At 40.2% G+C, this 22,182-nt stretch overlaps 1 protein-coding gene and 1 long non-coding RNA gene across 6 annotated transcripts in view; one reads left to right on the top strand and one right to left on the bottom strand.

The window, feature by feature from the left end:
• The window catches only part of LOC141365231 (uncharacterized), a 146,818-nt gene that overhangs the window by 27,911 nt on the left and 96,725 nt on the right, over window positions 1-22,182 (bottom strand). The window lies entirely within an intron of this gene.
• Window positions 1-22,182, top strand: part of nid2a (nidogen 2a (osteonidogen)) — a 47,562-nt gene that overhangs the window by 18,375 nt on the left and 7,005 nt on the right. For 2 of the 5 annotated variants that reach the window (XM_073869230.1, XM_073869227.1), the window contains 14 exons: window positions 8,555-8,701; window positions 11,500-11,628; window positions 12,391-12,516; window positions 12,590-12,820; window positions 13,132-13,368; window positions 14,114-14,350; window positions 15,136-15,372; window positions 15,853-16,083; window positions 16,306-16,542; window positions 16,757-16,993; window positions 17,833-18,063; window positions 18,145-18,314; window positions 18,400-18,529; window positions 18,668-18,839. In XM_073869230.1, coding sequence (XP_073725331.1) covers window positions 8,555-8,701; window positions 11,500-11,628; window positions 12,391-12,516; window positions 12,590-12,820; window positions 13,132-13,368; window positions 14,114-14,350; window positions 15,136-15,372; window positions 15,853-16,083; window positions 16,306-16,542; window positions 16,757-16,993; window positions 17,833-18,063; window positions 18,145-18,314; window positions 18,400-18,529; window positions 18,668-18,839 — 2,752 coding nt within the window. Of the gene's footprint in view, window positions 1-8,554; window positions 8,702-11,499; window positions 11,629-12,390; window positions 12,517-12,589; window positions 12,821-13,131; window positions 13,369-14,113; window positions 14,351-14,702; window positions 14,934-15,135; window positions 15,373-15,852; window positions 16,084-16,305; window positions 16,543-16,756; window positions 16,994-17,832; window positions 18,064-18,144; window positions 18,315-18,399; window positions 18,530-18,667; window positions 18,840-22,182 lie in introns of all 5 variants that reach the window. The other 3 variants (XM_073869228.1, XM_073869229.1, XM_073869231.1) reach the window with 3 other exon arrangements.

Below are 22,182 nucleotides of genomic sequence, written 5' to 3'. Positions count from 1 at the left end.
GTTTGTGGAAAATAATGTGTTTTTTTTAAACCATAAACCACACAAACACATTGTATTATACCAAAGACACAAAATATCTTTGTTTTTTAGCAATGAAATAGGTGCACTTTAAATATCACTCCTCAACTTGGCCCATCTTTGTTTTTACCGTCGCAATCAGAAATGCCTTATGTAGAAATGTGATGCAGATTTTTTTTATGTGATGAGGGGTTCTAGCGGATCAATCACAACTCCTGCGGTCCACGTAGATTGGACGCGTTATTAAATTTTTGGAGAGGTGCGTGTCAGACCACGCACAGCCTATGCATAGCCTACACTGTAGATCCTACGCGGGACCATAAATTAGGCTTTCGCATTTGAGCTCGTCATATATTGTGTTTAAAATGCTGGTTAACAAGATTACATTACCTCCCTTTTTTAAGTTAAAAAAATCCCATATGTTGTTTATTTTGGTTTCTTTGATTTCTTAGTTGATTCTTGTGTAAAATCCACAATGAATTCATGAGCTCTTTGCACACAACGCCCTATACCCCCCGCGTATGGCCTCTTCCTTCGTTTATACTCCTCCTCATTTTTAGCATAGTTTCTTTATTAACTTGCTGATAGACATAGCAATGAGAAGTCTGGCTTTCACACAGGGCTCACATTTGGCCTGAATTCAGCTGCCTTTTCTTAATGCAAATAGGTCTAAGAGAACCACCCTGAACCACCTGCTGCTTTCTACCACGGCCTGGCATTAGACAGCAGACTTAGCGGATGGCAAGAGACGGCTGCACTTAAAATGATCTGCGCCTGTGAAGTGATACCAGTGTTGAGCTTGTAGTATTTTATGAGGCTTGTGTTAGTAAGAAATCCCTTTAATCCAGGAATAAATCAAACATTTCTATTTTAACCTATAGATTTATGTCCTTGTAAGGCAGTGTCGTTCCCATGAGAGGTTTTAATGGGACGGCTTTGTGGTTTATATGGCCCTGTAAATGTTGACTTTAAGATGATAAGTGAAGCTGGGATGCGCCGATCCACAGCCGTTTTGTATCTAGTTTATAGGCACAAGATTGTATCGTATCTTAAAGGACACTTACTTTATATGACTCAACTGTCGAAACTGGTTGTGACTTTTGTTTTTCTTGTAATGGATTCTTAAAGAAAAACCGAAAGTTGAGGTTTTTATCCACTGTTGAGAGTATGTAGTGCATATTGGATTGTACGTCTCCTCCAGATGTTATTGTTTTGTTTTGTTAGTATTCCCTTATGACACTTTTTTTTTTTTTTTGGGGGGGGGGGTATTGGAGGAATAGTTGCAGAGTGATGTTGTGGGAAACGAAGAACACCCCGGAATCCCTGTACCCAAGAGATCCATGCATCTCTTTCCATACGGGCCATGACCCATGCCGGAAAACAGCTGTCACTGTCCGTCCAAGATTGACATTTATGTAATCAGGTGACACTTCATCAGATCTGATGACAGGGATATTAGCTTAGAGTGAGGTACATTCATAGATGACATTCACAGGCTGGTATATATCACCTTGTGTTGATCTTGATGATTGTGAACATGAAGTGGTTTATGTATCTAGATTCCTCGGCGGGGAATACAAGCTACCAGCTTACTATTTATTAAATACTGTGTATACTGTGTACGCTGTGTAAGGAAGGACATTCATTAGGAGGCGTTCCTAATACTGTTTGTCCTGTCCACTATACTAACTGATGAGAGACGGATGACAAGATCTCTACTGCTTCACTCTCATTGGTTGTCGCTCCTGAAAGTTGTTTATCATTTGCAATAAAAGTCCCATTCTTTCTGTGTTTTTGAAGCTTTGATTGTGTTCAGTGCGCAATATAACGTGTTCATGTTTCACATGTAAAAAATGTTGTATTTTCCACACAGTTTACTTATCTGTATAGCACTGTCCTAAAAACATGCTGATGTCTTCCTTGTTCTATGAAGTCCCTCCTTTAGAAATACGTAACGAGTTGTGATTGCGTAGCTTGTTTAGTGTGTTGTGATTCGATAGCAGCTTAGCTTGCCGTTAGCTTAGCTGGCGACTGACGTATTCCTGTGGGCGGAGTTTAGTCAAAAACTGTTCTACTGACGTCATTAAAGCAGGAAGTAGAGGGCTGTAGTCCAAACCGGCCGTTCGCTGTAGGCTTTCAAAGGCGAATTTTGTTAAAGAAAATATATCGCCTGGCAGTGAACTTTGAGCTTTATCATTTTACAGGTATTATTTATGCTAATTTAGCAACATTACGCACTAACTAGGGTTTTAAAAATGGGATCAGAAAGAACGTGACCTTTAAGTTGAACTTTTTTCAAAACTTGCTGGACACGCCCACTGTGCTATGTAAAGCTTTGTTTATACTTGCGTTTTGCTCCACACCACGAACCTCTACTGATCGCGTGCGCATCTCAACACACGGATGAGGCGCTTATAGTTGACACGCTCACTGTTGGACTATTCTTTGAAACGACAGGGGTTGAAAATAAAAGTTTTATTTATTCAGTGGAACAACCATGGGCTGCGTCCTAAACTGTCTACCATATTTTCGAGATAATACGTCACACTTTTTTCATAGTTTGTCTGGTCCTGCGACTTATAGTCAGGCGCGACTTGTAAGTCAGTATGAATTAATTTTGATATGAACCAAGAGACAAAAGTACCGTCTACAGCCGCTAGAGTCCGCTATATGCTGCTTCTTTATTTATTTAATTCAATGGATTCAGTGATGTGGAATGACGAGCCGTGAACTTGATGCTGGTTGGCTTGTTCGGTTCATTTAGCCTATTCAGCCTTTCAGGTATGTTCTGTATGCTATTGTGTATTGTGTAAATAACTGATAATGTTACGTTAATGTACGGACACCTATTCAGCCTGCTGTTCTGTCTGCTATGGTTTAGTTTAATAACTTGCCTTCCCAGATTAAATGTCTGTTCTTCAGCTTGGATTTTGTGAAATAATTTTCTAAATAAATGTGACTTGTAGTATATTGCGACCTATATATGTTTTTTTCGCCTTTATGAAGCATTTTTGATTGATGCAACTTATACTCCGGAGCGATTTATAGTCTGGAAAATATGGTACTTCCATACTATATAGTGGGCGAAAAGCAGTAGCCAAGGCGAGTAGCTTGTCCAAATTCATAGTATTCCAAAAACAGTAGGCGAAAAATTATCCGGATGACCTACTACTTCCGGCAACATCTCGAAGTGTTTATTCGATGGACCCTTAACTATCCCGTGAGCCCCCAGGAGAGGAGGTTATCCAACTAAGTAGAAGAAGGAGATGTTTTGTTGCGATGCGTTGTTTTATTCAAAAATGTCTTAAAAGTAATGCGGCTCTTTTCAAATGCAGAAACATATATTAAACAGCTGTCCCTCGTGGTTAATTTGCCGTCATTCCAATAATCGACTATGTCACGTGATATATCAACATGGTGGATGTCGTACGTTCTGAATTCATTTATACTATCCATATTCATACTATAGACAACTATAGTAGGGTGGTCCTTATAATGGGTCAAAAAAAAATATTTTTTTAAATGTTCAACTTTCACCCCATGTGTTAGGATATCAATAAAAACACACTGTGAGAATTTTAAATTGTTCCTACAATATCTAGAGGTTGCTCAAAGCCTTTGAATATTTCCGCAATCACATATTTTTGCAAAAACTGTACTATTTAAAAACCCACAACACACATAAAACTTGCTTCTGGGAGGGTAACTTTGTTCCAGTTATTTCAGTCTCTTCTGATCTGAGTAACCATATAGCGGACTTGCTTCGTGTTGCTTCAGCCATTGTCTCCGTGTATATTGTCTATTCACATTGAAGCTTTCTTGCTTTGAAAGACATCACAACTAAAACAGTAGTTTTAATTGCACGGAGCATGGTCAAATAAGTCCACTGCTGCTATAAGTATATATTATTAAACAATTATACATGCTAGCACAAAGTATCACAATACGTGAATGTGTTAAACTTCAAAGCTATTGAGCAACCACTAAATATTAATTAATATTGAAAAGATTTTGCCCAATTTATTTATCTATTCAAACATATTGGTGGGGTGAGAGCATGAACTTTTAAAAGTTGAAAAATAAGGACCACCCTACCGCCCACTTCGCGTAATTTTACCGACGTGTGTTGAGTATAGACGGTTTCAGCAGTAACAACATAAACAAGTGGCTGTCGCGGTCCGCACGTATCTTCCGGTAAACTCCGCTAATAATAAATAACCACAAAGTACTTTAAACGTAGTTTATTTATATAACAAGAAAAAAAAACATAGATTACCTAGGAAACCAAAACATTTGTTGTTTTCGACGAGGCATTTGTTCAAGAGATCAGTTTAGCAACTAGTCAGACCATTAAAAAAATGAAACCAGAAGTAAAGTTCGGATCAGACATGTATCACGTGCGTCCGATGAAACGGTCCATAAACAAGCTGTGCACAGTGTACATAATATACAACAGCAATATAAAGAGTAGAGTGGAAGTAAGCTATTATTAACACAGCCTCATTTCTGATCAGCTGTTCAGAGGTCTTTGATGGTGAAGACTGATAAAGTCCAAAGCAGCTGTTGTCATGTTTAGTCTATATTTGCAACACAGATTATGTGAGGAATTTACAGTATGCGTTACAGTATGTTTAATGACCTGTTTTAGCAACTTCAAATGTCCTTACAAGTTGGTTTCACTCTATTAATGAGAACATTTGCTCCCTAAACACCTAGTACGTACACACACACACCTATGTGTTTATTTTGTGAGCCAAGTGAGGATTGTTCCTCTCCAGGTCACGGCTTCAAAGTCTTAAAAAGAGCTCCGCCCTATAGGTCTGTCACTGTCCCTTTAATTAGCACCAAGTTAAAAAGAACCAAGGACCCCCATCCTACTCAATTTGGCAACGTTGGTCCTGTAGTTCTGCACTTTCCCCCTCCCCTGTGGAGTCACTTTAAAGGGGACCATCTCTCTCATTCTCTCTCGTTCAAACAAAAGTCTTCCTGTCTGCCTTTGATAATTGGCCAAATTGGTCCCTGGCCTGGGGTGAGGAAATCAAGCCGTTTTTAATGTGTGATGAGGGGGTGAAGCGTCCGGTGGGGGTGAAGGCAGTGTGGCCCAAGGGTCTCAACAATGGATCCCTCATGCTTTTTTGTATAGGCCGCCGAAACATAATGAAGTCCTGTTGTCGTGGTCTATTAGTTTATGTAATGTCGCTCGTAGCTACGGTGCACTAGGTGGTCTGTCATAATGCGGTGTGAACCACCCTGTTGTTTTAAAGGTTTTGTGTTTTCCAGGTCAAGTGTTTTGACCCCCCCAAGGTCATTTGAAGCAATGCATGTGTTAACATCTCTGAATGAGCATTTACACTCATTAGTCAGTGTCTAAAAGCTGTCTGCAGTTCTGTAGCATCATTCAGTATAACATCATGTCTGGTCTTGGTATTCAAGACTTCTTACATGTTATGTTTGCTGTAGTGAGGTAATTTTTACTGGTTTTGGGATGTCATGGGTTATGTGACAGCTGGAGTGACTCATATGCATCTGTGAGTCAGCTTTCCACTGTGCATTCCCTTTTGTGGTAATGAAGTACAACATCTGGATTCGGCAGCACTACAATTACCGTGTTGTTTTTAAACTGCCATCAATAGGTTTGTGAATAAGAACACACTCAATAATATCAAAACCAAACCGCGCCCGAGATGGGACTGAATGAGCAAATGCGGTTATATAGAGGAAGAAGATATAGTTCCCACTGAAGTGTATTTATATACAAAACGGTGTCCAACTATTATTACAAATTCTAAAGTCACTTGTTAAAAAACAAACTTATACATGCACTTGAGAATCGATCCTTTTGATACAAAGGTAGGATTGGAATTATTGATACTTTAGGATCGATCCACCTATCCCTAGACCTCATTGAAAGAGTCGCTGCAACGTAATACCTTTTTGGTTACATAACACGTTTGTTAGTTGTTAGTTAATGTATTAGTTAAAAATGAATTCATGAGTCATGTTGTACTAAATGATGACTCTTCATTAGATTATAAATAGTAGGGGTGCGCCGGGCAAAAACTAACGCGGAGTTAGTTGTAAAACGGACTGTTTACATTGTTGCACAAGGTTGAGCATTTTGTTTTTCCTTTATTTTTTCATGCTGCCAATAGAAGATCTCCCGCAAATTATTGTAAATGTATAATGTTTTTCCAGAGAGTTATTAATGAACGAGTGTTTTGGTGGCATGTAAGTAATTTTTTTCATCACATGTTTTTTTCGGTTTCTAATTTGGATGTGTAAGATACCAAATCTTATGCTATGTCATATTAATCAGTGTGTTGTTGACTAAAACAGCATCGTTTTGAAATATGTCTGCAGCTCTTAGCAACTGTTTTGGTGGGCTTGAAAATATTTTGACCCAGCGGGATTAATTGTAACGCTGTGTTACAACTTACCCCTCAGCACTTATGATATGAAAACCGCTAACGTTAACTTAATTCTTGCCGTTGTTTTAAATAGGCTACTCACGAATGATTGCTGGCTGCCAACAAAATAAATGTGCCTGTCGTATCAAAAACCATATGTCAAATTTATTTTTGTTCATATCATTAATATTGATTAAAGAAGGTTACGTCAAAAATGTGAAGTCACAATGAAATGAATGGCTAAAATCAGACTTTGATGCTCATTATCTCAGAATTAGATTTTTGAAACTGTAGTATGGTTATTACAGACTGGGTCACATATTAAAAAAATTGTCAGAATTGTGCTGCTTTTCTCACATATTTAGACATTTGTATCCATTTATAATTGAACTGTTGTTAGAAAAGGGCTGGATGAATGAATACAATGTGGATACCTGTCTATTATAGACATATATATAAACAATATCTACTTTAAGTATATAGACAAAATAGTATTGAAATATTTGCCTGCAAACTTAATTTTTAGCAAGTGTTACAACTAACCCCCTGCCTGTTACAATTAACCCCACCTAAGTTGTAACATTTGCACTTCTGTCATGTTTGGTGTAATTGTCCAAGAATGTTAAAGGACAAGTTCGGTATTTTACACTTAAAGCCCTGTTTTCAGATTGTTTATGATGAAATAGAACGGTTTTGACTGAAATTTGGACATTTGACGCTGGCCCGAGAATTTTCGGGTGTTTCTTGTATCACCTCCCACCTCTACAATGGGTTTATAGGTGGACAGGAACAATCCTCCCTGAAATGCATTAAACATTCGTTTACAAAGACGTGAAACTCACCGAGTGGTCAGGGGTGTTCACTGATATGCTCACACAAAAATCGCTGCAAAAGACGCATTCCAACAGGTTTTTGCCAACTCCATTGACTTGTATTAGATGTGCTGTGAGGTACGGTATTACTCCACGCCGGGAACCTGTTTGTATTCTTGCAATTGACAAAGGCGGATTATCGCCACAACCTGGGCTGGAGTATTTATAATTCAAGCTCTCGGCGGAAGAATGTACGGGTGTGAGGCGTTTGGAAAAATAGGTCCCCAAGTTTACAACGAATGCTAAAACAGCTGTTGGAAAGCATCTTTTGCAGCGATTCTTGTGTGAGCATATCAGTGAACACCCCTGACCACTCAGTGAGTTTCACGTCTTTGTAAACGAAAGTTTAATGCATTTTAGGAAGGATTGTTCCAGTGCACCTATACACCCATTGAAGAGGTGGGAGTTGAAACAACAAATACCCGAAAATTCTCGGGGCACCCGCATATGTCGAAATTTCAGTCAAAAACGTTCTATTTCATCATAAACAATCTGAAAACAGGGCTTTAAGTGTAAAATACCGAACTTGTCCTTTAAGTACTAGAAACAAACTTTAAATGTTCATTTGTAGCAGAGATGTGTGTGTTGCTTGTGTAAAAATATAAATAATCAAACTCAAATATTTTTTGAATGATTGAGCCAAAACCAAAAAGCGTCGCTCTCCCCTACATCCGTTAACTCATCATTAGTTCATTTTTAAGTGATAATTAATTACTTTTTCTTTAGTAGATTGTTGTTGTGTAAACATACACTTAATAATAAAGTTTATTACTTTTAAAAGGGACATTTCACCTTATTTTTTAAGTTAAATTTTTATACTGTATAATATAAAATACTGTATAACATGTTAAAATTGCCAGCAAAAATTTGTAGTTTTTGGGTGTGTACTCAAAAATGCAAATGAGCTGATCTCTGCACTAAATGGCAGTGACGTAGTTGCAGAGTGCAGATTAATGAGCTGTATTATCCCCTTCTGACATCACAAGGGGAGCCAAATTTCAATGAACTATTTTTTTCACATGCTTGCAGAGTATGGCTTACCAAAACTAAGTTACTGGGTTGATCTTTTTCACATTTTCTAGGTTGATAGAAGCACTGGGGACCCAATTATAGCACTTAAACATGGGAAAAATCTGATTTTCATTATATGATGACCCCTTTAATTCATTACATTTAATTAAAATGAACAAAAAGCTTGTGGCTCCTTATAATACATAAGATTTAATAACACAGAATTGTATTCTCATATTTTTACAGCTGGAGACCCAGAGCCAGAAAACTTAAACCCCTGTTACACTGGAAATCATGATTGTGATACAACAGCGCAGTGCGTGCCAGGCGATGGACAGGTGTTCACGTGCCAATGCGCCACAGGTTACAGAGGAGACGGTCGCAACTGTTACGGTAAGAGACTGTCTTGAATCTTCTTTTGCCTTCTCCCCAAACACGTACCCTTGAGCTGTAAATTCAAGTCATGGTTGTTTGACACTATGTTTAATCTGTTGAGGGTCTGAAGTACTCTGGGAACACTACATGTTCATTAAAACCAAGCATCTGCGGAACATCAACACCACAGTCAGAGAAGAAGTGGGGGTCGTGACGACCGTGCATTAGCACCACCAGCCGTTTGTTATCCGATGAGTCAGATACAAAGTAGAGGAAACCCAGGGTCTTTTCTCAGTCTAATGTCTCTCATCATCTCCCTCCCACTGTTGCCAAACCACACAACACGAAAGACCAGACAGTGTTTAGATGGATTGTGGGAGATCTGTAGGGCTGTGGTGCGTCTGGGGAGCAAAGACATCGTAGTTTTGTTTGAGACACACAAGCGGTGACCACATCCTCATCTGTTTGTTGGCTGGGGGAGTAGTTAGGGCGCAGATGTGTCCTTGATTCAGAATAAGAGAGAAAATCACACCTCATTGACAAGGGATGTTGTCATGCAGATGTGTGTACTCCTTGATCTGCTGTGTTAGTGCCATAGACTGTAAAAAAAGATGGACGTAGTGTCTGTGACGTCAACCATAGGTTTCTTAAGATCGTTTTTGAAGCTTAAAGTAGGCGGTGCCTGCCGTCGCCACCATGGCCGCGCGTCACCTCGCATCTCTCGCGGATATCCCAAAATGGGTAAAGAGGCGCGACGTGGGTGAAGCTGAGGTGACTGGTTGCCGAAACCATGCCCGCCTAGCTCGACTCTAGTGATGGCAGTGGGTGTTCAACCGTCACTCAAGTGGCCACGCCCTTAATTATGCAGAACTTTAAGGCTTAATAATTTAAACAGATGAGTTACAAAAAATCCACCCTCACAGTTGTCATGAAGGGCAAACTTAGCTATACAGACCAGGCTGTAAACATATTATTTTTATACTGTAAAGTTGACCATTTTAACATGGAGGTCTATGGAAATTGACTCCCTTTTGGAGCCTGCCTCTAGTGGCCAATCGACGAATTGCAGTTTAATCACTTCCGTATTGGCTTCATCAAAAAGATCGGAAGGTTGCCCCTCGGTTAGCACACCTTGTTATGATGACAGAGCATTTATTTGTTTACTTTTACATTGAAATGTAGGATTTCATATTATCATTCCTTTTTTATCTCTGTTTACATCAATTTATATTTAATGTTTAATCTAAAACGTTTTTTTGGAGATAGCATAGCGTAGCGCTTTGCGATATATCAATTTTTAGATATTATTGAGATTCATTTAATATAATTTTATATTATTATAAGTGTGCTGAAGATCTAACACATTATTGTGAATATTGAGTAGTGCTGGGCAAAGATTAATCGCGATTAATCGCATACAAAATAAATTGATTTTTTTTGCATAATATATGAGTGTGTGTAATTATAATGTATATATAAATACATACACGTTCATGTATGTATTTAAGAAACATTTACATGTGTATATATATTATTTATTATATATAAATAAATAAAAATCTTGAAATTACGATCAATATACCAAAATACTCTCACGAGTAGCGTAAAACATAAATCGATTATCCAGATTGATTATTCTCAACGTTTGTAAGCATATGCCAATTGTTAAATTCTTCGTTAACAGAATAAAATGCGCAAACTGTATGCGCATCGCTGGATTTTTTAACCGATCCTATTTTTTATGTGTATGCACATACAGGAGTATTTAGTATAGGCCAGGATAGGTACTGCAATTTGTTGCAATGCGCATGCGTCGAAAACCTGTACCTGTAATGTACGAGTCAAATAAAGTATACTTTGTAAGGCTGTGCGTTTGACTGTGCGGTACACTTGCATACGTGTAAAAAACGAAATATATTTGGGCCTTGAAGGTAGAAGTATAGTTCAGTTTTTGCGCATCCGCGAGAGTCAGCGTACAGTGCGCGTGATGCAAATTTCGTCATCTCCAGAATAGTACGCGCACACAGTATAATGTATGTATCCCAGGAGATGCATTGCATTTTGTCGCAATGCGCATGCGTCAAACATACACGTATGAGTCCAATTAACCATGCTTTGCAAAGCTGTGCTTTCGACTGCTTGTGTACGCACGCATACATGTTAAAACAAACTATACTCCAGGCTTAAACCACATTAACCCTTTAGAAAAGACGTCTCACCTATGAAGTAGTTTAATTTAATCTAAATTAAACATAGAATTATTTTTCTTTTTTGGAACAAATCAACACTAAACTAAATTAAATATACTAATCTAACACTGAAGGGCAATGTCTGTGTCTGGTTATGTGTGGCTATGAGTGTGTTTACAGGCAGAATGTTCTTATTAGAGGATAATTTCATCACCTGTCTCAACTCCTCATTCTAGAGAATACAATAAAGGGTTCCAAGAAAAGAGAGCAGAGAAAAATCAGGAAAGAAAAGAGGGTGGGGGAGTTTTTTGTAACCCTCCTTGTAATTAGCAATGATCAAAACCAGGTCTCCTGCTGACCAACCCCTAACCCACCCGAAGCCTCGGGCCTGTTCTCACGCACTCCGACAGGGACGAGACCCCCGCTGTGTCCTTCTATTATCACAAATGTTAGGATCTCAGGGCATGGTTTATCTCTCCAACACCTGAAGCATGCTTGACACACACCACACCACCTTGTTATGCTTTTCACATACACAATGGCCAAAAGGCATGCATAGAGGTGTTAGAAGAGGAATCCTGCAACCTGGTTTGTTAAAATTGATCATGTTTTTCTTTCTCATTGTAGATATCGATGAGTGTGCAGAAGGTCTGAGCTCCTGCGGCCCTCACTCGCAATGTGTCAACCTGCCCGGAAGCCATCGCTGTCTGTGTGAAAGTGGATTTGAATTTGGATTTGATGGACGAACATGTCAGGGTATGAGACTTCCTCGTGACCTCGGCCTTACTTGAACATTCCAGTGTTCCTATTTATCAGTCAGTTCTTAATATTTACACATCTGGCAGACTATTTTATCTCAGATACGGGAACAATGCATGAAATCTTATATTAGTTAAAGATTAAGCATTTCTGTCTGTCCCCATTTAAGAAGACTGCATGACTAAAATAATGCCGGAGGCTTTGCAAACATGGTCGCCGAGTGGCACGACTTCCCTAAAGGGACTTTGACTACTCAGTATGCAGTAAGCATCATGCTTTCCATCTGAACACATCTATGGACTCGATCTATAAGAGTTGCTGATACTGTCCCATATGCCGGCCAGCAACTAATGTGTGTAACTCAGGCTTTGTTGTGTTTTGTCGGTGGGATGTGAAGTGTTGCGGAGGCTTAATGTTGGCAAAAACCCAGAATCATTCTCTGATTGCGGAGAGAGGCAGAAGTAACCAGAGATGTTTTGGGAAGGGGGGTATTTTGAAACAATGACCCAATGTCCTGATTTAGGGAATGTGCGTAGGAGACTCGCAGCTGAAGAACACGAGGGGGTCAGAAGATAGTTAACTCTTCTTCTTCCTGTTCAGCTCAAGATTGTGGCATGTGTATTTCGTCTTGTAGCTTTTTGATTAGAGGAGAATGAATCGCATCCTAAGGACTGTGGTTAATGTTTGATGTGGATATCTTCTGGTGAGAAGTTGTGTTAGATTTGTTGACTTACAGAATGAGTTTTTTTCTTTTTGCAGATGTAGACGAGTGTCGCAACCAACCGTGCCATGACCAGGCCTTGTGCTCCAACGCTCCAGGATCTTTCTATTGCCAGTGTCAACCCGGATTCCACGGTGATGGCTTCCAGTGCTATCCTCAGAACGGTTAGTCATATCTGGTTTTTAAGAGGACTTGGATCTTTGATGCAATCTGACGTTGTCTTGTTCTTCTATATAGGAGGTCGCCCCAAGACCCAGTGTGAGCACCACAGAGACAGTGTTCAGGGTGGATCAGGTGGTGTTTCTTTGGTAGGAGCCTTCATCCCTCAGTGCGATGATGAGGGTCAGTACAGACCACTGCAGTGTCACGGGTCCACAGGTCACTGCTGGTGTGTGGACACTACGGGTCAGGAGAGAGAGGGCACTCGAACTCCACCAGGAAGCCCACCGAGAAACTGTGATGAGCCGGGTAAGAGATGACTGCCTGACTACCTATGTTTGAATATAGTCTGGAAATGGCTGGATATGTAAGGGATGTGATGTTCGAGAAGCAGCAATTGTTTTATTGGTTAGAAAGTATCCATGGTACAAATTCAACAGTTGGCCCATAGCATTCAGTTACAGCTTTCTTTGCTGTATGATGTGTCTTTGCATGTGATATGTACAAATTAATATGCTTAATGTGATGAACAAATGATTTTACAGAAAACTGTTTGGGAGTTTTGTATTGGGAATATTTTGGGATTAACATTCCATTCTCTCTCTTTTGTGTTTTTCAAGTTCATCCTATTCGTCCCAAGACCCAGTGTGAGCACCATAGAGACAGTGTTCAGGGTGAAACAGGTGGTGTTCCTTTAATAGGAGCCTTCATCCCTCAGTGTGATGATGAGGGTCAGTACACACCGCTGCAGTGCCACGGGTCCACAGGTCACTGCTGGTGCGTGGACAGTACGGGTCAGGAGAGAGCGGGCACTCGCACTCCGCCTGGAAGCCCACAGAGAAACTGTGATGAGCCGGGTAAGAAATGAGCTACGTGATTGTGTTTGGATACAGTTAGGAAATGGCTGGAGATGTGGTGTTCAAGAGGGAGCAATTGTTTTACCTGGTACAAATTCAAGATCAGTGGCGGCCGGTGACTTCTTTTTTCGAGAGTTCGTCACAACATGTATGCAGCCCGTCATGTGTGTGGTTCGTAATTTCAAAATATGTGTTCTGCGCGTCGAGTGATTCTATGTGCATCACGTGTCTTGTCAAAATAAGTGCCTGCTGCAGATGCGTCTAAATGGTTTATGATAAAAGACACGCTCGCGTTTGCCAGATACTTGCATAATCTCATGCGTAATCAGAGTTTACTGTTAAGGGAGTGTCTTGCGTGTATTTTGTGAATGTAAGCATCTCTTTTATCATAAACGGTTTTGACGCGTGTGGAGCAGGCATTATTTTGACAAAACACGTGTTGCCCATGGTTCACATAATGCAACAAACACATACTTTGAAAACACAAGCAACATACATGACACTCCGAACACATATTTTGAATATGCGCCTCTCTGATGAGCAGTCACCAGCCGCCACTGTTCAAGATGCAACTCCACAGGTGGCCCATAGTATTCCGGAAAAAACAAGTTTTGATTTTAAAAATTTAAGGAGGATTAAATTAATCCATACTTTTTACAGACAACTGCGAGTTTTGTATTGGGAATATTTCGGGGTTACATATTTGGGAATAACCTTCCGTTCTCTCTCTTTTGTATATTTCAAGTTCATCCTATTCGTCCCAAGACCCAGTGTGAACATCACAGAGACAGTGTTAAGAGTGAAACAGAAGGTGTTCCTTTGGTAGGAGCCTTCATCCCTCAGTGTGATGATGAGGGTCAGTACACACCGCTGCAGTGTCACGGGTCCACAGGTCACTGCTGGTGCGTGGACAGTACAGGTCAGGAGAGAGAGGGCACTCGCACTCCACCCGGAAGCCCACAGAGAAACTGTGATGAGCCAGGTAAGAGATGACTACCTGACTATGTTTCAATATAATCAGGAAATGGCTGGAGATATAAGGGATGTGGCGTTTAAGAAGCAGCAACTGTTTGATTGGTTAGAAAGTATACCTGGTACAAATTCCAGATGCAACTTCACAGGTGGCCCAAAGCATTCTGGGAAAACAAGCTGTGATTCTAAAGATTTAAGAATTAAATTCATCCATATACTAAGAACACATTTTTGAGATTCAACTTATTCTGTTGTAGACATAAGCTGCATTCCTCTCTGAAAGGTTGCAGGTTTTGTATTGGGAATATTTGGGGTTACATATTTGGGAATAACATTCTATTCTCTTTTGTGTATTTTTTAAGTTCATCCTGTTCATCCCAAGACCCAGTGTGAACATCACAGAGACAGTGTTCAGGGTGGAACAGGTGGTGTTCCAGGAGCCTTCATCCCTCAGTGTGATGATGAGGGTCAGTACACACCGATGCAGTGTCACGGGTCCACAGGTCACTGCTGGTGTGTGGACACTACGGGTCAGGAGAGAGCGGGCACTCGCACTCCGCCTGGAAGTCCACGGAGAAACTGTGATGAGCCGGGTAAGAAATGAGCTACGTGATTGTGTTTGGATACAGTAAGGAAATGGCTGGAGATGTGGTGTTCAAGAGTTTACTTGTTAGAAAGTATCCCTTTTACAAAGTCGATTTTACAGAAAACTGTTTGGGAGTTTTGAAGCGGGAATATTCTGGGATTACATATTTCGGAAAAACATTCCGTTCTCTCTCTTTTGTGTATTTCAAGTTCATCCTATTCGTCCCAAGACCCAGTGTGAGCACCATAGAGACAGTGTTCAGGGTGGAACAGATGGTCTTCCTTTAGTAGGAGCCTTCATCCCTCAGTGTGATGATGAGGGTCAGTACACACCGATGCAGTGTCACGGGTCCACAGGTCACTGCTGGTGTGTGGACAGTACGGGTCAGGAGAGAGCGGGCACTCGCACTCCACCCGGAAGCCCACAGAGAAACTGTGATGAGCCGGGTAAGAAATGAGCTACGTGATTGTGTTTGGATACAGTTAGGAAATGGCTGGAGATGTGGTGGATGTGGTGTTCAAGAGGCAGCAATTGTTTTACTTTTTAAAAAATATACCTGGTATAAAGTCCAAATGCTACTGCACTGGTGGCCCATAGCATTTTTGGGAAAACAACCCCGAACATGATAATTTAAGTATTAAGTTCATCCATATACTGAGAAACAAGCTGCATTCTTCTCTCAAGTGTTGCATGTTTTTTGGGAGTGTCATGTGCCTACATCTGCCTCTATAGTTTTGTTTGCTTGTATTTGACCGTAATATATAAAATATAATATGCTTAAGATTACAATGCTTTGAACAATATTTGCTTTTACAAGAAAAAAGTATAATTTTACAGAAAACTGTTTGGGATTTTTGTACTGGGAATGATTTGGGATTACATATTTCGGAAAAACATTCCGTTCTCTCTCTTTTGTGTATTTCAAGTTCAACCTATTCGTCCCAAGACCCAGTGTGAGCACCATAGAGACAGTGTTCAGGGTGGAACAGGTGGTGTTCCAGGAGCCTTCGTCCCTCAGTGTGATGATGAGGGTCAGTACAGACCGCTGCAGTGTCACGGGTCCACAGGTCACTGCTGGTGTGTGGACACTACGGGTCAGGAGAGAGCGGGCACTCGCACTCCGGCCGGAAGCCCACCGAGAAACTGTGATGAGCCGGGTAAGAGATGAGCTACGAGACTGTGTTTTCGATATAATCAGGAAATGGCTGGAAATGTAAGGGATGTGGTGTTAAAGGGGCAGCTATTGTTTTACTTGTAAGAAAGTATTCCTTTTACAAAGTCGATTTTACAGAAAACTGTTTGGGAGTTTTGAAGTGGGAATACTTTGAATAACATATTTGGGAATAACATTCCGTTCTCTCCCTTTTGTGTATGTCAAGTTCATCCAATTCGTCCCAAGACCCAGTGTGAGCACCATAGAGACAGTGTTCAGGGTGAAACAGGTGGTGTGCCTTTAATAGGAGCCTTTGTCCCTCAGTGTGATGATGAGGGTCAGTACACACCGATGCAGTGTCATGGGTCCACAGGTCATTGCTGGTGTGTGGACGCTACGGGTCAGGAGAGAGCGGGCACTCGCACTCCACCCGGAAGTCCACAGAGAAACTGTGATGAGCCGGGTAAGAAATGAGCTACGGAACTGTGTTTGGATACAGTTAGGAAATGGCTGGAGATGTGGTGTTTCAAGAGGCAACAATTGTTTTACTTGTTAGAAAATATCTTTTTTGCAAAGTCGATTTTACAGAAAACTGTTTGGGAGTTTTGAAGCGGGAATATTTTGGAATAACATTTTTGGAAATAACATTTCGTTCTCTCTCTTTTGTGTATTTCAAGTTCATCCTATTCGTCCCAAGACCCAGTGTGAGCACCATAGAGACAGTGTTCAGGGTGAAACAGATGGTGTTCCTTTGGTAGGAGCCTTCATCCCTCAGTGTGATGATGAGGGTCAGTACACACCGATGCAGTGTCACGGGTCCACAGGTCACTGCTGGTGTGTGGACAGTACGGGTCAGGAGAGAGCGGGCACTCGCACTCCGCCCGGAAGTGCACGGAGAAACTGTGATGAGCCGGGTAAGGGAACCATTTGCAAAAACACCAAAAAAGTGTATGTATTAGTTGGTTCTAATGGAAAGTATTAAACTACAGTTGGTGCATCAAAATTAAAACTTAGTGACTTGCTAGGCTGATTAAAACAAAATCTCAGAACATAAAAGAGATTTTGTCATGCCATGCATGCATGGAAGTCTAATAAAATTTATTCAGATTCATTGCATTCGTGTTTTATAATGCACACCATGTTTTAGATGGCCACATCCAACGTCTGTTGTCAAAGTTGTAGCGCTGCTCGCAAATTATGGGCTTTCTAATTTGCTAAGTAATTTCTCATCATGTGCAAGTAATCATTGTAATCTGTAGCAGAGCCCAGAGAGTCCAGCCTGGTCTGTGTTTGTATGAGATTACAGAGCAGAACGAATAGCAGAGCAGTTTGGGGCATGTCAACGCTGTCCATGAATATATTCCACTTCACCGCAATTACAAAAGACTCCTATTTCTGTTTCTGTCATAATGCCAAAAAAGAAAAACGGCCAAGATGGAAATTTGCTTTCGAGCTTTTAAAATGAGCGGTAAATTGAGACAAATTACATAAATAAACTTGCATGTCCTGCTGCAGACAAGACATCAGGGTTTGCTTAGTAATATGTGTTACTTTAGCGCAATGCCAAGGTCCTGTATTCGATTGTGTATCTTGAAGTCAGATTATTGAAAGTTTTTTCATAAATTTTGTTTTTTTTTGTGAGGGGGTGACCATAGTTGCCACCAAGAACACCCTGGCAATCACCATGTCTGCTAACCTACAGAATAGTTTGTAAAACTAAATTGACATTATGTTCCTTGTTTTTCTCCCTCAGTAATTGTGCCACCCACCCAGCGTCCAGAGACGGTCTGCGAGCGTTGGAGAGCCAGTCTATTGGAGCACTACGGAGGTCAACCTGATTCTCAACGCTATCTGCCACAGTGTGACTCTGCTGGTGAGTTCAACCCACTGCAGTGCTACGGAGACAGCACCTACTGCTGGTGTGTGGACCGAGACGGACGTGAGGTACCTGGAACCCGCTCACACGATGCTGTGAAACCTGCCTGTGAGTACCGCACAGTGTCAAATAATTTGATGTTTCATGACGTCACTCAGTCTAAAACAAATGCGTCACCTTCTTTTATAGGTATACCTACAGTGGCCCCTCCTACTGTGCACCCTTTGCCACGCCCAGATGTGACCCCGCCCCCAACAGGCACATCCCTCCTCTATGCACAGGGTCAGCAGATTGGAGTTTTGCCTCTTAATGGCACACAGATGGACAAACAGAGGTCTTCAGTGTTGCTTGCTCTACATGTGAGGTTCTTTACTAATGATAAAACCGAAATGTGCCGCTTTATTATATAAGCGTACTAAATCTGTTCTGTGTTATCACTCATAGGGCTCTATAGTGGTCGGCATCGATTACGACTGCAGAGAGAGAAAAGTGTATTGGACAGATCTGGCAGGGAGGACCATCAATCGGGCTGGTCTGGAGTCAGGATCAGAACCTGAGATTATCATCAACACAGGTGCTCTTATTCTGCAAATAAAAGCTATGATAAAAATACAATGCATGGAACCTAACCATATTCAAGATAGGTAATACAGTACAAGAAAGTATATGTTGTAAAAGTTGTAATGTTTTTATATATGTCAATCTTCTTTAGGTCTGACGAGTCCAGAAGGACTTGCTGTAGATGTTGCACGCAGGAAACTGTTTTGGGTGGACAGCACACCAGATAAGATCGAAACATCAAATCTAGATGGAAGTGATAGACGAGTTTTATTTGACACCGATTTGGTCAACCCTAGAGCCATCATCGTAGACTCTCCTACAGGGTATGTACTGCTCGAAAATCAGCCATATGAGATTTTCACTCTCAAAAATAAAGGTCACTGCGGCAAAAAGCACACATTTGTAGAAGGATGCATATACTAAGTACCTCAAAGGTACATATTGGTGCCAAATCTATACATATCTGTACATAAAGGATGCATATTATTCCCTTGTACCAAATCTACACATATCTGTACTTAAAGGGTGCATATTTGGACCTCAGAGGTATATTTGGTACCAAATCTATACATATCTGTACCTAAAGGGTTCATATTATTCCCTTTAAAGGTACATATTGGTACCAAATTTACACACATCTGTACCTAAAGGGTGCATATTAGTACCTCAGAGGTACATATTGGTACAAAATCTATACACATCTGGACCTAAAGGGTGCAAATTTGGACCTCAGAGGTACATAATGGTACCAAATCTACACATATCTGTAACTTAAGGGTGCATATGTGGACCTCAGAGGTACATTTGGTACCAAATCTATACATATCTGTACCTAAAGGGTTCATATTATTCCCTTTAAAGGTACATATTGGTACCAAATTTACACACATCTGTACCTAAAGGGTGCATATTAGTACCTCAGAGGTACATATTGGTACCAAATCTATACACATCTGTACCTAAAGGGTGCTAATTTGGAGCTCAGAGGTACATAATGGTACCAAATCTACACATTTATGTAACTAAAGGGTGCATATTTGGACCTCAGAGGTACATTTGGTACCAAATCTATACATATCTGTACCTAAAGGGCTTATATTATTCCCTTTAAAGGTACATATTGGTACCGAATTTACACACATCTGTACTTAAAGGGTGCATATTAGTACCTCAGAGGTACATATTGGTACCAAATCTATACACATCTGTACCTAAAGGGTGCAAATTTGGACCTCAGAGGTACATAATGGTACCAAATCTACACATATCTGTAACTAAAGGGTGCATATTTGGACCTCAGAGGTACATTTGGTACCAAATCTATACAAATCTGTACCTAATGGGTTCATATTATTCCCTTTAAAGGTACATATTGGTACCAAAGTTACACACATCTGTACCTAAAGGGTGCATATTAGTACCTCAAAGGTACATATTGGTACCAAATCTACACATATCTGTAACTAAAGGGTGCATATTTGGACCTCAGAGGTACATTTGGTACCAAATCTATACAAATCTGTACCTAAAGGGTTCATATTATTCCATTTAAAGGTACATATTGGTACCAAATTTACACACATCTGTACCTAAAGGGTGCATATTAGTACCTCAGAGGTACATATTGGTACAAAATCTATACACATCTGGACCTAAAGGGTGCAAATTTGGACCTCAGAGGTACATAATGGTACCAAATCTACACATATCTGTAACTTAAGGGTGCATATTTGGACCTCAGAGGTACATTTGGTACCAAATCTATACATATCTGTACCTAAAGGGTTCATATTATTCCATTTAAAGGTACATATTGGTACCAAATTTACACATATCTGTAACTAAAGGGTGCATATTAGTACCTCAGAGGTACATATTGGTACAAAATCTATACACATCTGGACCCAAAGGGTGCAAATTTGGACCTCAGAGGTACATAATGGTACCAAATCTACACATATCTGTAACTTAAGGGTGCATATTTGGACCTCAGAGGTACATTTGGTACCAAATCTATACATATCTGTACCTAAAGGGTTCATATTATTCCCTTTAAAGGTACATATTGGTACCAAATTTACACACATCTGTACCTAAAGGGTGCATATTAGTACCTCAGAGGTACATATTGGTACCAAATCTATACACATCTGTACCTAAAGGGTGCTAATTTGGAGCTCAGAGGTACATTTGGTACCAAATCTATACATATCTGTACCTAAAGGGCTTATATTATTCCCTTTAAAGGTACATATTGGTACCGAATTTACACACATCTGTACTTAAAGGGTGCATATTAGTACCTCAGAGGTACATATTGGTACCAAATCTATACACATCTGTACCTAAAGGGTGCAAATTTGGACCTCAGAGGTACATAATGGTACCAAATCTACACATATCTGTAACTAAAGGGTGCATATTTGGACCTCAGAGGTACATTTGGTACCAAATCTATACAAATCTGTACCTAATGGGTTCATATTATTCCCTTTAAAGGTACATATTGGTACCAAAGTTACACACATCTGTACCTAAAGGGTGCATATTAGTACCTCAAAGGTACATATTGGTACCAAATCTACACATATCTGTAACTAAAGGGTGCATATTTGGACCTCAGAGGTACATTTGGTACCAAATCTATACAAATCTGTACCTAAAGGGTTCATATTATTCCATTTAAAGGTACATATTGGTACCAAATTTACACACATCTGTACCTAAAGGGTGCATATTAGTACCTCAGAGGTACATATTGGTACCGAATCTATACACATCTGTACCTAAAGGGTGCACATTTGGACCTCAGAGGTACATAATGGTACCAAATCTACACATATCTGTAACTAAAGGGTGCATATTTGGACCTCAGAGGTATATTTGGTACCAAATCTATACATATCTGTACCTAAAGGGTGCATATTAGTACCTCAGAGGTACATATTGGTACCAGATCTATACACATCTGTCCCTAAAGGGTGCAAATTTGGACCTCAGAGGTACATAATGGTACCAAATCTACACATATCTGTAACTAAAGGGTGCATATTTGGACCTCAGAGGTACATTTGGTACCAAATCTATACATATCTGTACCTAAAGGGTTCATATTATTCCCTTTAGGTACATATTGGTACCAAATTTACACACATCTGTACCTAAAGGGTGCATATTAGTACATCAAAGGTACATATTGGTACCAAATCTACACATATCTGTAACTAAAGGGTGCATATTTGGACCTCAGAGGTACATTTGGTACCAAATCTATACAAATCTGTACCTAAAGGGTTCATATTATTCCCTTTAAAGGTACATATTGGTACCAAATTTACACACATCTGTACCTAAAGGGTGCATATTAGTACCTCAGAGGTACATAATGGTACCAAATCTATACACATCTGTACCTAAAGGGTGCAAATTTGGACCTCAGAGGTACATAATGGTACCAAATCTACACATATCTGTAACTAAAGGGTGCATATTTGGACCTCAGAGGTACATTTGGTACCAAATCTATACATATCTGTACCTAAAGGGTTCATATTATTCCCTTTAAAGGTACATATTGGTACCAATTTTACACACATCTGTACCTAAAGGGTGCATATTTGGACCTCAGAGGTACATTCAGTACCAAATCTATACATATCTGTACCT

Source organism: Misgurnus anguillicaudatus, chromosome 7, assembly GCF_027580225.2.
Source record: "Misgurnus anguillicaudatus chromosome 7, ASM2758022v2, whole genome shotgun sequence".
Classification (NCBI taxonomy): Eukaryota; Metazoa; Chordata; class Actinopteri; order Cypriniformes; family Cobitidae; genus Misgurnus; species Misgurnus anguillicaudatus.
Note: the sequence above shows the minus strand (reverse complement) of the source record. Positions and strands in the feature narration are given on the sequence as shown.